At 42.8% G+C, this 15,859-nt stretch overlaps 1 protein-coding gene across 1 annotated transcript in view; it reads left to right on the top strand.

Annotated features, from left to right (window-relative positions):
* Window positions 1-15,859, top strand: part of LOC124799063 (proline-rich protein 36-like) — a 488,916-nt gene that overhangs the window by 329,588 nt on the left and 143,469 nt on the right. Inside the window, exon 5 of the mRNA XM_047262601.1 lies at window positions 10,658-11,120. Coding sequence (XP_047118557.1) covers window positions 10,658-11,120 — 463 coding nt within the window. The remainder of the gene's footprint in view (window positions 1-10,657; window positions 11,121-15,859) is intronic.

Here is a 15,859-nt window from a genome sequence, read left to right as displayed (position 1 = left end):
GCTGCAAGCTTCAGACATTCTGCAGCGCAAAATAAGTTCAGTGCACAGTAAAACAAAGCACTCCACGATATGTACCACAACTATCTATGTCATCGGCCGCGAGCATCGTCTACAACTGATTACAGTAGCCACTACCCGCAGTAGCAGACAGATTTAACAACAGTGAACGGAACAGAAGGTGCGACCAAGCGCGTTCTCTCATTGGCTTTTGCTATGGTAGCAGCCCTCTAAACACTTTGTTATTCTGATATCGTCAAAAACAAAAACATTTTTTAAATCTTACCCACACGGATCACTTTACTGTACTGAAACTTTGCCAGAGTCAGATATTATGGAGCACTCAAATCATGTGATGTACTTTATAACTAGCACTTCATTGGTTCTGCTATGAAATTCATCAATGACGTAGAAGGAATTGGCCACCAATAAATGCTTTATGCTCCTCCTCCTAAAATGTACTTTACTAGTAGCTTAACGTCTTGTGTTTGCTGACAAGCTGTTTTCAATATACGATCAGATCAGTAGTACCCAGATACCTGTACGTAATGCACCGTTGACCACTAGACGTCATAGGATGCGGACCGGCAGGCGGGGAGTGTTAAGTTGACAGCAGAGAGGCAGGAACAGCAGAAAGGGTCGATCAGGAGGGCCCGCTGGCTTCGAACGTAGACTAGTCACTGTACTCTAAAGCTGCCCAAGTCGATTGTTGACGATGTGATTCTGAAGTGGAGCCATAGAAGAACAACAATATCTAAAACCAAGACCAGGCGGACGTCACATAATGAATGACACTGACCGTCGAGCATTGAAGAGGTTGGTTGTAAAAAAATCGCATGAAATCAGCAAAAGGAATTACTCGTGACTTACAAAGTAATACCAGCAGTCTAGCTACCACAACGGTCTGCGCTGGTAGTTAAAAATAATAGAGTACAATGGTCCAGCAGCTTCTCATAAGCCACGCATTCCTGTAGTCAATTCTAAGCTTGAGGTGGTGTAAAGAGCGACGCCAGAGAACGGTTGATGAACCAAGCTGTCTCTCTCTCTCTCTCTCTCTCTCTCTCTCTCTCTCTCTTTCTCTATTCGTTTAGTCGGTTCCGACTCTTCGTGACCCCATGAACCAAATCACGCCACTTTTTTCTGTCTTGCACTTTCTCCCGTAGGCCTTCCAGGTTGGAACACATTGCTTCTGTGATGCCATCGATCCATCTCATCCTCTGACGTCCTCTTCTTCTAGTTCTTTCAATCTTCCCCAGCATTAATAATTTTTTCCATCGAGGCATGCCTTCGCATTGTGTGTCCAAAGTAGGTCAGCTTTTGTTTTAACATTAGACCTTCCAGGGAGAAATCTGGTTTAATTTGCTCCAATATTGATCTTTTGGTTCTCTTTGCAGTCCATGGAACTCTAAGAAGTTTCCTCCAACACCACAATTCGAAGGAGTCAATTCTTCGCCGTTCAGCCTTTCTAATGGTCCAGGTCTCACATCCATACATCACAACTGGAAAGACCATAGCCCTCACAATACGGATCTTTGTTGCTAGTGTTATATCTCTGGACCTTATAACCTTGTCAAGGTTTGACATCGCCTGTCTACCGAGCAACAGGCGTCTCCGGATTTCATGGCTGCAGTCGCCGTCAGCAGAGATCTGGGAACCGAGATAACTGAATGCGGTCACTACCTCCATGATTTCTCCTGCTATATCCCACGGATTGGTAGGTGTAGTTGCCATAATTTTCGTTTTCTTCACATTCAGTATAAGACCGGCCTTTTCACTTTCGTCTTTCACCTTCAGTAAGAGTGTTCTCAATTCTTCTTCACTTTCTGCCAACAGGATCGTATCTTCCGTGTACCTGAGGTTGTTTACATTTATTCCAGCTATTTTAATTCCTGTTTCTCCTTCATCTAGCCTCGCATTCCTCATGACATGTTCTGCATACAGATTGAATAAGTACGGTGACAGTATGCAGCCTTACCGGACCCCTTTCTGAATCTTTATCCATTTCGTTGTTCCATACATAGTTCTCACCGTGGCTTCTTGGTCAAGGTATAAACTCCATATCAGATGAATGAGGTGATCTGGTACACCCATGTTTTTCAGTACGTTCCATAATTTGATGTGATCGACGCAGTCAAAGGCTTTGGCGTAGTCAATAAAGCAGAGGTACACATCTTTCTGGAATTCTCTCGCTTTTTCCATAATCCACCGAATGTTAGCAATTTGATCTCTAGTTCCTCTTCCTTTCCTAAATCCAGCTTGTTCTTCTGGCAGCTCTCGATCTAGATATTGGCGAAGTCTATTTTGTAAGATTTTCAACATAACTTTGCTAGCATGTGAAATAAGTGCGATTGTTCGGTAATCTGAGCATTCTTTAGAACTTTTCTTCTTTGGAATGGGGATGAATACTGATCTTTTCCAGTCTTCTGGCCACTGCTGCGTGATCCATATTTTTTGACATATTGAGTGCGGCACTTTCACAGCATCCTTTCCAATGACTTTAAACAATTCTGCTGGTATTTCATCATGTCCACTAGTTTTGTTATCAGCCATATTTTCAAGGGCCCACAGGATTTCGCTCTCCAAAATATCTGGCTCTAGTTCTAAATTAACATTAACATCAGCAGTAGGAGCCCTGTCATGATGCAGTTCTTTCTTGTATAGGTCTTCTACATATTCTGCCCATCTTTCCTTAACATCCTCTGCTTCACTCAGATCTTTCCCGTTTCTATCTTTTATCATTCCAATTTTTGCCTGGAATTTTCCTTTAATTTCTCCAATTTTCATATAAAGATCTCTTGTCTTCCCCATTACGTTACTATCTTCAACTTCCTTGCACTGTTCATTAATGAATATATTTTTATCTCTTCTAGCTAATTTCTGAAAATCTTTATTCAATTCAAACATAGCTGATCTATCTCCCTTGATTTTTGCTTGAACCAAGCTGTACCCTGTGGTAAATCCGATGGAAGGATTTGGGCTAGGAAAATTGGTGGAGGACGTTAGCTGCTGTCGTGTGTAGTACCACCAGGACACGTACAGTGCAAATTCGGAGGAGCTGTTTTTACCCTTTGGGGACATTTTTCGTGGTTGGAGTACGGTACCCTTATTGCGGTTAAGATAACGTTAAATGCGTAAGGATGTGAACATGTTTTGCAACATTTTGTATTGCTTACAGTAGAAGAACAGTTTAGAGATGATTATTGTTTCTATCAGCATGACAATGCACCCTGTCATAAAGTAGCATCTGTGAGTCAATGGTTTGTGGATAGTAACATTCCTGAAATGGATTGGCCTTCCCAGAGTCCCGACCTGAACACTCTGGGAGACATTTGGGATGAGTTAGAACACCGAGTTCACTCCAGGCCCCAGTGTCCACCATCACTACCGTCTCTCTGTTGCGGGTCCTCAGGGAGAATGGGCTGCCATTCCTCCACTGACATTCACAAATCTCTCCAGGAGAATTTATGTGGTGAAGTCTCGGCTTACCAACCAAGTGACATCGTTATTCTCCACTTATAATCCAAGATTTGAGCCCTGAAATAATCAAAGAATACCTCCTTCTGGCTCAAGGAAAGGCATTTCTGGCGTTAATTTGACAATGGAAGAATGTGTCAAGAAACATTAGGACAGTTTCATACGATATGTCGACCTAGCAAAATTGGTGAAAAGTATTAAAAGAAGTTTTAACTCAACGGAAAAATAAATATACACTAAAGGTTAATCGGGTAGTAGTAAAATATCTACTAGAGCCAACAATACGAATGGAGACCCATGGGCTTATCGGCTATTCTTGGAGCTCCTCGGTGATTCCCAAATTGAGGCAACTGCTGGCAGTTGTCATAAGTGTAGAAGGCGAGTTGCGGGCGTTTGGCCGTTGTGGGTGATGTGTTAATTGTGTTGTATATACCTTATTGAGATTGATCTAATCTTCATGTTCCATAAGGTAACTTTTGTGTGCAGGTACAGACTTTAAATTGATCTTTTTCTGGTTATCTAGGCGGATGTTGCGGTTTGGTGAGCACGCATGTGCTCCGAAGAAAGAAGCTTTATATCAGATTATGGAAGCAGAGACTTGATGGAGGTGGTGTCTCATGAACAAGATGGACTTGGAACGATCTAATGAAATTATATTTGTTTCTATAAGAAACTTTGTGGGGCGGCGGCTGGAATAAGAATTATTGCTCGCTGCCTTTTATTATTGCCTGAAAACTATTTTTGCGGTCAGCCAGAAAGCGATAGAGAACATACTGACCACAGTTTCCAATCTGCAAGTCGACATTCTTCTTGTGCTCACTGGAAGAAATGCTTCTACTCACTGTTTACTCAGCGGGATCAGGTATTATGATTGTAAATAAAAGTTTTGAGCTGTAACTGATTCACATATTCAATAAATCTTCAGACGCGGAACATAGTAAAATTCCTGATAACAATAATAATAATAATATCTCCATCATAAACAGCACTATAAGCAGTTCAGAGGCGACCTCTTCGGTAAGTTTCCATTAAATGGTCTTTCGCCCTGACCACTAGTAATCAGAATTAATTGCTCGCCACAAAAGAGGAAAATAATATCACCACCAGCCACGAAGTTTCATTAACATTACGGGCGGCACACAAACAGTTACTTCCGGGAAATCTAAAGAATCCAGGAAGATGTACAGTCCTCGCGAGTTCACTTCCTATGTGTACCGAAAACATGCGTTTAGCAGCAGGCCGTCTGTGACGTCATCCGAGGCAGGCGTAAGCCGGCGTTTAACTGACGCGGACCGATTGGTAGTTGAGTGTGTGTCATTACTACTCAGGCCCTATCTGTATTTGAGAGCAGCGGACGGCCAAAGAGAACATCTGCCGTCATCTGCTGTATGCCAATGGTAGCAGCATCTAAATGGACGCTTTCTCAGGTACATATATTTTAGTAACTCGATCATAAATCAATTTATAAAATTCATATTTTTTATATGAGTGGAGTCAAGTTGGTTTTAATCACAGAAAAAGTTTGAGCTCGACTGCATTTAAACTTTGCCAGCTAAAATTGTAGACGAAACTGACAATAGAACATGAACTCTGAGCTACTTCTTTAAAAGGCCTTTATTTACATTAAGGTCTTGAAAGTTGCTATCACTTCACCATTTAATGGATGTAATCAAGTGCTGTGAACTGGACTTTCTATCATTAATATAACTGATACTTAATCTATTACAAATAAGGACGTTTTTGTTCCAGATTTAGTTTTTAGTAAATTACTTGAAAGCTATTAGAGGTAGCTTAATGATGTTACATTGTTAATTTTTTTTTCAAACTGAAGCTTCATAAGAATTTTCAAATTTCTGAGTCTAATATTTAGCGTCTTCTATATTTCGTAAAAACGCTGATTTTGACCAAAATATTGCTCCTATCAAGTTGAGACTTGTTGATTGCGACATACATATGCATATTCTGGACAATCTTTAGCTTTCTGTCTTTATTATTTAGCGCCACTTGTTTTTTATTTAAAACGTTGTATTTATGTGTGGTGTCACCGCCAGACACCACACTTGCTAGGTGGTAGCTTTAAATCGGCCGCGGTCCATTAGTACATGTCGGACCCGCGTGTCGCCACTTTCAGTGATAGCAGACCGAGCGCCACCACACGGCAGGTCTAGAGAGACGTACTAGCACTCGCCCCAGTTGTACGGACGACGTAGCTAGCGATGCACACTGACGAAGCCTCGCTCATTTGCAGAGCAGATAGTTAGAATAGCCTTCAGTTAAGTCAATGGCTACGACCTAGCAAGGCGCCATTAGCCTTACATAGCTTGTATCTAAAGAGTCTCACTTGTATCGTAAAGAGCGATGTACCACAAGGATGGATTAAAGTTAAGTATTCCAGGAGTTACGTACTTTTCTTTATAGCATTCATTACGTATCCTGTTACAGACCTATCTCTAGTCTGCGTGAGTGTAACGCGTGCCTTTCGGCTACTTCCGAGTGGCGTGGCTGTCTTGTTACGCCACAACATTATGGATACATATTCATCTGATCACCCAGAATTTTAATAATTTTAAGAGTATGTTGACAAAGTTTGTAAAAGCAACCTGAATTTTTAATTTTCATTCTTAGATTATGGCGCAATACTTTGTATGTTACGCACAGGCGCGCAATTAATAGCAGTGAATTGGGATAATTCCCGGCACACTCGCTCACCCCTGTATCTCTCAAATGATACAGCGCTTGTTTCGCCGCAAGTTGAACTCTGTTAGTGTTGTGTGTCTTTTGACCAACTAATTTTGATCTGTATTTCAGTTTTTGTCTTTGTGGGTATAATTATAAGAATCCGCCTGATTAGTTGGCTGGTAACGTGCTTGCCTCCCGTGCATCGGGCTTGGGTTCGATTCCCTGCCGTGTTGCAGATTTTCTCCACTCGTGGACTGTCTGTTATGTTGTCCTCATTATCATTTCATTCTCATCACCTGCGCTCAAGTCGCCCAATGTAGCGTCGATTGAAATAAGACCTGCACTTAGCGGCCGAAATTCCCCGTACGGGGCCTCACGACCAACGATGCCACACGCTCATTTACTTTTTTATCACAAAAAGTTGATAGGAGACAGCGGCATCTGATGAACTGCTAGCAGTGTGCGTTTTTCAGTCCGCTGGTTGTATCCCGAACACTCCCGAATGCAGCTTTATAGCTACGGGACACCGATCACAAGTTTTTTAGTAGTGACCAGTTTGATCGTGTCAGCTGGTTCAAAACATTTTCTTTTTGATTTGTAATAGTACTGAGCATTAAAATCCGTTCCGCTAGTAAATGTTTCTCCACTTAATGGGGAGATACATTTTCTTATTGAGTTATAGTAGCGCTGAGCATTAAAATCCGATCCGCCAGCAAACGTTTCCCCGCCTAATCTTGGGATTCGTCTCGAACGCCCAGAACAACGGGATTCCGACCGCAGCCGCGACTGAACCTTATTGTGACGCGGCGGAAACGCCGAGGACAACACGAAAGAAATGTTTCAATATAGCTATAATCAACGACTTTAATATCCGTAAAAATGAAGAATGAAGCCTCCGTAATTGGCAGCATTTAATAACGTGCATTGTGTCAGAGGCAGAATTTCGTTTACTGCTTTCAATGGAACAGAGCAGTGCGAGTCAGTGGTACGACAGCCGACTCGTAATCGAAGACAGCAGTTCAAAGCCCCGTCTGGCCATACGGATTCGGGTATTGCGTAATTTCCCAAAATTGTTTGAGGCGAATGCCGGGCTGCGTCACATGATCGGACACGATCAAATTCTATTTCACATCTCCCGATATTTCCCCTATCTGAAATTGTGCTCCGTATCTAATGTCCTAATGTCCTCGTCTCTGAGGGAGCGTTGCGCCCTAATAATCCTTCCTTCGTTTTTACATCTAATAAATGCCCAGGATACTTACAAACATACTTTCTTTACGTACACTATCTGATCAGAAGTATATGGGCATCTGTTTCTGGACATTAATATGGAGTGTGTCCACGTTTCAACTGTATGACTGCTTGAACTCTGCAGAGGAGACCTTAAGTGAGGTGTATTATTCTCTGAGAAGGCATGACAGCCCAATCTTCCACAAGAGCCGAAACCGGAGAAGGTAGTGGTGTTGGACGCTGGGGTCTGGAGCGAAATTGACTTGGAATTCATCCCAAAGGTGTTCCATTATGTTCAGGCCTGGACTCTCGGCGGGCCAGTCCATTTTGGGAATGTTGTTGTCCACAAACCATTGCCCCACAGTTGCTGCTATATGACAGGATGCACTGTTATACTAATAAAAATAAACATCATCCCCGAACAATTCCTACACTTATAGTACCCAATATTCTCCCGCATTTAGCGTTTCCTTAATTTCAATAAGGGAACCATAGCATAACCATGAAAACCACCACTGTACCTTTGCACCACCTCCTCCATACTTCACTGTTGGCACTAAACATGATGGCAGATAACATTCTCTAGACATTCGCCAAACCCAATCCCTTACATCTTACTGCCAGGGGCCTAAAGTGATTCAGCTCCTCCAAATCATTCATTTCCAGTCATCCACGGTCCTGTGGCGATGCTCTTTACACAAACGCAGTCTCGCTTAGCACTCTCTACTGCTCGACCGTCTTACCCTACTCTTTTTTATTCCCAGCGCACAGTCATTACGCCAGGTGGACTGCTGGCAACACTTTTGAACTGACGAGTAATTCCTTCCATTGCGCTCATGCGTTTTTTTTACAATAACCCTCTGTAATGCTTGACTGTCCCTGCTATCGGCAAATGAGCCCTGTCTGGTCTTGTTCTAGCTGTGGCTGTTTCTTCGCATTTCCATTTCCAAGTCCCATTACGAACAGTCGACTTGAGCGGCTTTTGAAATGTCTCTGCTGAATATAGGGTAGGGTGGGGCTTTCTTAATCATGGGGATATGTGGATAGAAATAAGAAAATGTTATACTGCTCAACCCGTGTGGTCAGCTTGGATGACATTATGTTTCCAACAGCATCACAAGACAAGTCGCGCACTTGCGCAAGAATCTTTTTCCAGATATATTTAATCTAAACAGCAGACATCCAGAAAGGAATAAAAGAGGTAAGTCAGCACCGCTTATAACAATCCGCAATACAACATTAAACCTGTTAAAAAAAAAAAAAAAGTTTCATATGGCTCTGAGCACTATGGGACTTAACATCTGAGGTCATCAGTCCCCTAGAACTTAGGACTACTTAAACCTAACTAACCTAAGTGCACCACACATATCCATGCCCGAGGCAGGATTCGAACCTGCGGCCGTAGCGGTCGCGCGGTTCCGGACTGAAGCGCCTAGAACCGCTCGGCCACATCGGCTGGCTTAAACCTGTTTATAATTAGGTCTGTTGTTAAAGTTCATGAATGTTGGTCATAAATTTTTCCGCTGCCAGTTACATAGGATCCACCAGGTCTGCATCAGTACAACTAGCGACGTCTGTTATAAACTTGAGTAATTGCTCACATCAAAAAATAGTATGGAAATGGGATGTGCGTCAGTCCTCGTGGAACTTTGTGAATCGGAATATGTTATATATTATATCTTCTTTATGAAAGTATTCACGTAGCCTAATTATACAAAATAATACCTCAACCTCCCTTACAGAATTCGTTTTTGTTGAAATTTTCGACGTCACCTGGAGACGTGGAGCTAATGTAGGAAATGCCGTGAAGGGATCTGAGTGCAAGGGAATTTCCCCCTTCAGTCCCAACAAAATACCATCAAATTCCTTCCGTCAACCACATTCCTGAATGTGAGTCTTGCTCTTTTACCACAGAATCTGAATTAAACCCAGAGCCTGCAGCTCCTTTTAATCCTACAATAAATTCGGAAAGTCAGTGCTCAGAACCACCATCTTCATCATTTTTTTCTGTATCACCAACAGCTACGAAAACCATCGGTACCACACGCGCGAGGAGAGGAAAACTCACCACTCCATCTGATTTCACCAGCCCATCTCACTGTTCAAAATGGTTCAAATGGCTCTGAGCACAATGAGACTTAACTTCTGAGGTCATCAGTCCCCTAGAATTTAGAACTACTTAAACATAACTAACCTAAGGACATCGCACACATCCATGGCCGAGGCAGGATTCGAACCTGCGACCGTAGCGGTGGCGCGGTTCCAGACTGTAGCGCCTAGAACCGCTCGGCCACTTCGGCCGGCTTCAAAGAAGGAAGAGAAAATTGCTGTTTGAAAAGTCTCAAAGAAAGAACGTCAAGGACTACAGAAATGCACTGGATGTCAAGAGGACAAATCCGGAAGAGAATTCATCTTCAGCTTTACCTGAAGCTGGATCAAAGGAAGAAGACGTACCTCGAGGTTTCTGCAACATCAAATATTACGATCATAGATCTGTGAAGAAAGGGGATTGGATCAGGTATGATAAGAGCAATGAGTCATTTCACGAAATTTGTGTGGGGAGGCTGCTGCTTGTAAACATATCAGTTGTAGCAAATGCATGCAACAACTATTAGAACAGTTAATAAGTGAGAACTGCCATATTGTGTAGCCCCACAAATTTTTAATTTTTTCGTTGTTTCAACATTTTAAATTTGAGATTGGATCAGGTATGATAAGAGCAATGAGTCATTTCACGAAATTTGCGTGGGCGGGGGGGGGGGGGGGGGGCTGCTGCTTGTAAACATATCAGCTGTAGCAAATGCATGCAACAACTACTAGAACAGTTAATAAGTGAAAACTGTCATATTGTGTAGCCCCACAAATTTTTAATTTTTTCGTTGTTTCAAAATTTTAAATTTTGCTATTTATAATGAAGGAAAATAGATCTTGGAGAAATCTCCCTTTATTATACAAAACTTATTCACCATTACAATTTAACGCCTGTAATAAAATATTTTGGGGCGCAAAAAGTTGAAATAATTAATTTAAACCCATCTTACCCTATTACTCAACGGGCATCTGTACTAACAATGCAGTATGGGTCCGCCTCTGGTGACACCTATTGGTCAATTCTGCATTACATAGAGGCGTCTGTATACTTCTGATCGGGAAGTGTGTGCGGCTCCTTGTTAACTCTGCCGAGAATTCAAACTGTCAGTGTGACATGGTTATATTCCTGGTGCCACTAAGATTTTCTTCCTTGGGCAGAGGGCTATCAGGTCTTCTTGCGTCGCAGGTGGCGCGGCAGCGCAGGGCGCTGCCGGTGCGAGGCGGACGTCGCATTTCCCGTACGCCTTCCTGCGTTCCAAGCTTTCGGTGCTGCCAGAGGAGAACGGCGCCGGGGGCGGAGGCCGGGGGGCGGCGTTCCGAGCTGCCATGGCCGCGGCGGCCGGCAGGGGCAGCGTCGGAGGCGGCGATGTGACGGCGGCGACGCTGCAGCCGCCCACTGTGGGCGACGCCCGCTGCGGGCTACGCGCGCGCGCCAGCTCCGAGGAGTGCGTGACGCGGCTGGCTGAGAGAGCGCGCAGCGCAAGTGACGCGGACGTGGAAGCCGCGCGGCGCCAGCTGCAGCTGTGCGGCACCCTGGGCCGTCCCGGCGCGGGGGCGGCGGCGGCGGCGGCAGCGGGAGTTGGCAGCAGGGAGCAGCGTCGCAGCTTCCCGCCCAACGTGGCTGCCGCCGCCGCCGCTTCTGTCTACCAGTAAGTTTCGCCAGCTGCACTCTGTCGTAGTCTCAATGTATAAACGTTCTTCCCAAAAGAAGAATGAAATCTGAGGGGGGCGCGGGGAGTGGGGGAAGTAAGCTCCGCTATTAGAGATATGCGTGTTTATTGCGGTGAGAAAACTTATCTTAAATAGCCAAGCAGTACTGGTAGAACAAAAGCGATACAATATACATTACTTCATTATTGTAGCAATTATATTCTAAACAGTAATATTGACACTGATCAGCCATAACATTATGACTACGCCCTACTATTGATAAGAAAACCCGTCCACGAGATAGCAGCGTCACCTGGCGAGGAATGACTGCTAGTCAGACACAGGCACGGTGCATGTAGTATCAGTGAGCCTGCTGTCCGTTTGTAGAACGGGAAACGCGCACGATCTATCTAAATTTGACCGTGGGCAGATTATGATGGCATTTCTGAAACTGCGCAACTTGTCGGGTGTTCGAGGAGTACTGTAGTGACTCTCTTCAGTAAGTGGCAAAACCAAGGTGAAACCACGTCCAGACGTTGTGGGGTTGGGCGACCACCCCTCATTACAGACGTCGAACGTCGTGGGCTGAGCAGACTGATAAAGTGGCGAACTGTGGCGGAACTAACATCAGACTTTAATGCTGGACAGACGTCTCTTGCTTACCCCACCGTACTGCTGTTTGGTGCGGTGCGGTATAGTCGAAGTGTGCAGTAGTACTGCATCTACTCCCTGACCCGTTTTAAGATTTGCGAGGTGCATCCATATCGACGTATAATCCCAGTATGCAATTTGTGTAAGTTGGTTGCGCCCTGTTAACGTTTTGTACATCGTGGAAAATCTTTCCCGTGCCGTATGTGATCCTGAAGGACGGCACGGTGCACAACAGCGCATGACCTCGACGAAATCAAAAGATATGTATGGTAAGATTTTTTTTAACGGATGTAACCACTGAGCTTAAGAGTTGATTTGTGAGTCTCTCTTAATTTAAATTGAAAGGAAAAGATTTACATACCTGGTTAATTATAACATCTATGCTTAATTATTTGTCATAATTCGTTGGATGTAGCATGCATCACATGTAGGGAGGTTTATGGTGTACGTGTTTAAAAGGAATGAAAATATTTTGTGATACGGTGCCCATCGTAGAGGCTACGGGGTTTGAGTGTACGTTGATAGTAATCAGATTTTATTGCATTTAATTTGTTGTTTCTATTAAAATTTTGTGATCACTATTTTATTGCCTCTAGAGATCACAGGTGATATCGAGGAAAATTCTGGTATTGCCATGTGGCGTTGGAATCTTTTATTTAACCTTGAATTATGCATTTGTATTATTTTTCCATGCTTAAAAATGGATTTTGAGTTTTAAGTGTTGTAAATTGATTCTGAGAGCTGTTCTTTGATCTGTTATTATTAAAGAGACTGTTGATTAAATAATGCTTCAGGAATTTTCATTAAGGAACTATATTGAGGATCTTGCTGTTCATGATAACAAATGTTCACTTACTATTTTATAATCAAGTTAATAAAGCTGTAAAATTTTAAAGGCAAAAAATATTTTATTAGGGAAACGGTGCCTGCCCGTACTCCCCACAACTTTGACGTATTCAAGGTATTGGCCTTCGGGCGTTGTCTGATGTTTTCCCCGGTATCCCAACTAACGCCTACGGGGCCATGTCACCCTTCTTTTGGTCAAGCTGTGCAACAAATATCTTGTATTCCCAATTCTATTCAGCACCTCCTCATTAGTTACGCGGTCTACCCATCTAATATTCAACATTCTTCTACAGCACCACATCTCGAAAATTTCTGTTCTCTTTTTGTCTAAACTGTTTTTGTCCACGTTTCACTTACATACACGAGAACACCCCTTACAAATACCTTCAGACAAGACTTCCTAACACTTTAATCTATATTTGATATTAACAATGTTTATTGTTCAGAAATTGCCAGTCTCTATTTTAAATCCTCCATACTTCGGCCTTCATCAGATATTCTGCTGCCAAATAGCAAAACTCATCTACTCGTTAAGTGTCTCGTTTCTAATGTAATTTCCTAGCAGCACATGATTTAATTCGACTACATTCTATTATACTTTTTTTTACTTTTGTTAATGTGCATCTTATATTTTTCTTTGTAGACACTGTCAAGTCCGTTCAACTGTTCTTCCTAGTCCATTGCTGTCTCTGACACAATTACGATGTCTTTGGGAAACCTTACAGTATTTATTTTCTCTCCCTGAACTTTAATTCCTGCTCCAAAGATTTCTTTGGTTTCATTTACTGCTTCTTCAGCGTACAGTTTGGATAACATTGGGGATAGGCTACAATCCTGTCTCACTCCCTTCGCAACCACTGCTTCTCTTTCACGTCCCTCGACTCTATAATTGCTGTCTGTTTTCTGTACAAATTTTAAACAGCCTTTCATTCCCTGTATTTTATCAGTGCTACCTTCAAAATTTCAAGGAGAGTATTCCAGTCAATATTGTCAAAAGGTTTCTCTAAGTATACAAAGTTAGGCTTTGTCCTTCCTTAACCTATTTTCTAAGATAATCGTAGGATCAGCATTGCCTCGCGCCTTCCTACATTTCTCCAGAGTCCAAACCGATCTTCTCCGAGATCGGCTTTCACCAGTTCTTTCATTCTTCTGTAAAGAACTCGTGTCAGTATTTTGCATTCAAGAATTATTAGACTGATAGTTCGGTAATTTTCACACCTGTCAGCAACTGTTTTCTTTGAAATTGGAATTACTACATTATTCTTGTAGTATGAGGGTATTTTACCTGTCTCATACATTTTGTACACGAGATGGAAATTTTGCCATGGCTGGCTCTCTCAAGGATATCATTAGTTCTGACAATGTCGTCTGACCCTGGGGTCTTGTTTCGACTTAGATCCTTCAGAGCTCAGTCACATTATTCTCTTAGCGTCATATCTCCCATCTCATTTTCATCTACGTCCAGTTCCGTATCTATAATATTGATTTCAATTTCATCTCCCTTGTATGCACCCTTTATATACTCCTTCCATCTTTCAGCTTTCTCTTCTTTGCTTAGCACTGGATTACCATCTGAGCTCTTGATATTCAACAGCTGCTTTTCCCAAAGGTCTCTTCAATTTTCCTGTAGCCAGTATCTGCCTTTTCCCTAGCGAGATATGCTTCTAAGTCCTTACATTTGTTCTCTAGCCATTACTGGTTAGGCATTTTGCCCTTGCTGTCAATCTCATTTTTTAGGTGTTCATATTCCCTTTCGTCTGCTTCATTCTTTGCATTTTTAAATTTTCTCTTTTCATCAGTTAAATTCAATGTATCTTATCTTATCGAAGGATTTCTAACCCTCGTCTTTTTACCTACTTGATCCTCTGTTGCCTTCTGTAGTTCATCTCGTACAGCTATCTCTGGTGAGGGTTCCTACATTATGCCACATGGGAGTTTGTCTTTGACTTGTCGTAGACGTGTTAAGATAAATTCTGACTCCAATCTTCATTTATGGGTTAAGGCCAGTGGGTCACCTTCTTTGGAAGATTGTCGCATTGTGGGCGACTGTACAGTGTATAACCATTGAAGCAGTTCTCAACAAAAGGCCCTTTTAAGGGCCACAATACTACACATTGATCTTGCCAAAAGCCGAGAAGCGATTCTTCTTGGTGTTGTAGCTCTCTGGGGCATCCTGGAATGCTCTCTGGGCAACTCTCTGGGTGCTCAATAGATGGCTCCACAGTAGAGCGCGTGACCTTGAGCGTGCGAGAGAGAGCACTGTGGAGTGTGTTTAATCACGACACGAAATTCTTTTTCGTTCATTTTTTGGCAATCACTCGACTTCCTTGATTCACACGAATGCTAAACACAAAGAAATAGACCAATATGGGTGAAACTTCGTGTCCATTCCTTCCAAAGATGCTACTAACTAAACATGACCACGATACGCGCCGGTGGTGCCATGTCTCGGACTTTGCACGGACTTTTCAAGATGTTATAATTAACCAGGTATGTAAATCTTTTCCTTTCAAAATAAATTAAGAGAGACTCACAAATCAACTCTTAAGCTCAGTGGTTACATCCGTTAAAAAAAATCTTACCATACATATCTTTTGATTTCGTCGAGGTCATGCGCTGTTGTGCACCGTGCCGTCCTTCAGGATCACATACGGCACGGGAAAGATTTTCCACGATGTACAAAACGTTAACAGGGCGCAACCAACTTACACAAATTGCATACTGGGATTATACGTCGATATGGATGCACCTCGCAAATCTTAAAACGGGTCAGGGAGTAGATGCAGTACTACTGCACACTTCGACTATACCGCACCGCACCAAACAGCAGTACGGTGGGGTAAGCAAGAGACAAATCAACAACTGTTCTACGGTAACCTCAGCAAAGGCTGCAAGAAAATATATGGGGCTTTAAACTCTTGGGAGGGCCACACAAAACCACAGAATGACGTCCCAAGCAAAATTGTGAAAGTACTATCGGCGATTTTGCCACGACAAGTAGAACCATTAAATACCATAAGAAGTAAACTGCAATTAACACGATTCATAAGTGTCCGACTGAAAAGCTCCACAGTCAATCTTTCCATCACTACAAACACTTAACAGTACCTCCAAAGTTCACTCGTGGGCACTGCCAGAGTGTCAAATTACTCGTTACAACTGTAGATAGCAGTTAACACGCCGGGAGCCTACTTAGGTTCCTTAATAAGACAAGCAATGATTCGCTGCCCCACTTGGATCC

This window comes from Schistocerca piceifrons, chromosome 5 (genome assembly GCF_021461385.2).
Source record: "Schistocerca piceifrons isolate TAMUIC-IGC-003096 chromosome 5, iqSchPice1.1, whole genome shotgun sequence".
NCBI classification, from domain to species: Eukaryota; Metazoa; Arthropoda; class Insecta; order Orthoptera; family Acrididae; genus Schistocerca; species Schistocerca piceifrons.
Note: the sequence above shows the minus strand (reverse complement) of the source record. Positions and strands in the feature narration are given on the sequence as shown.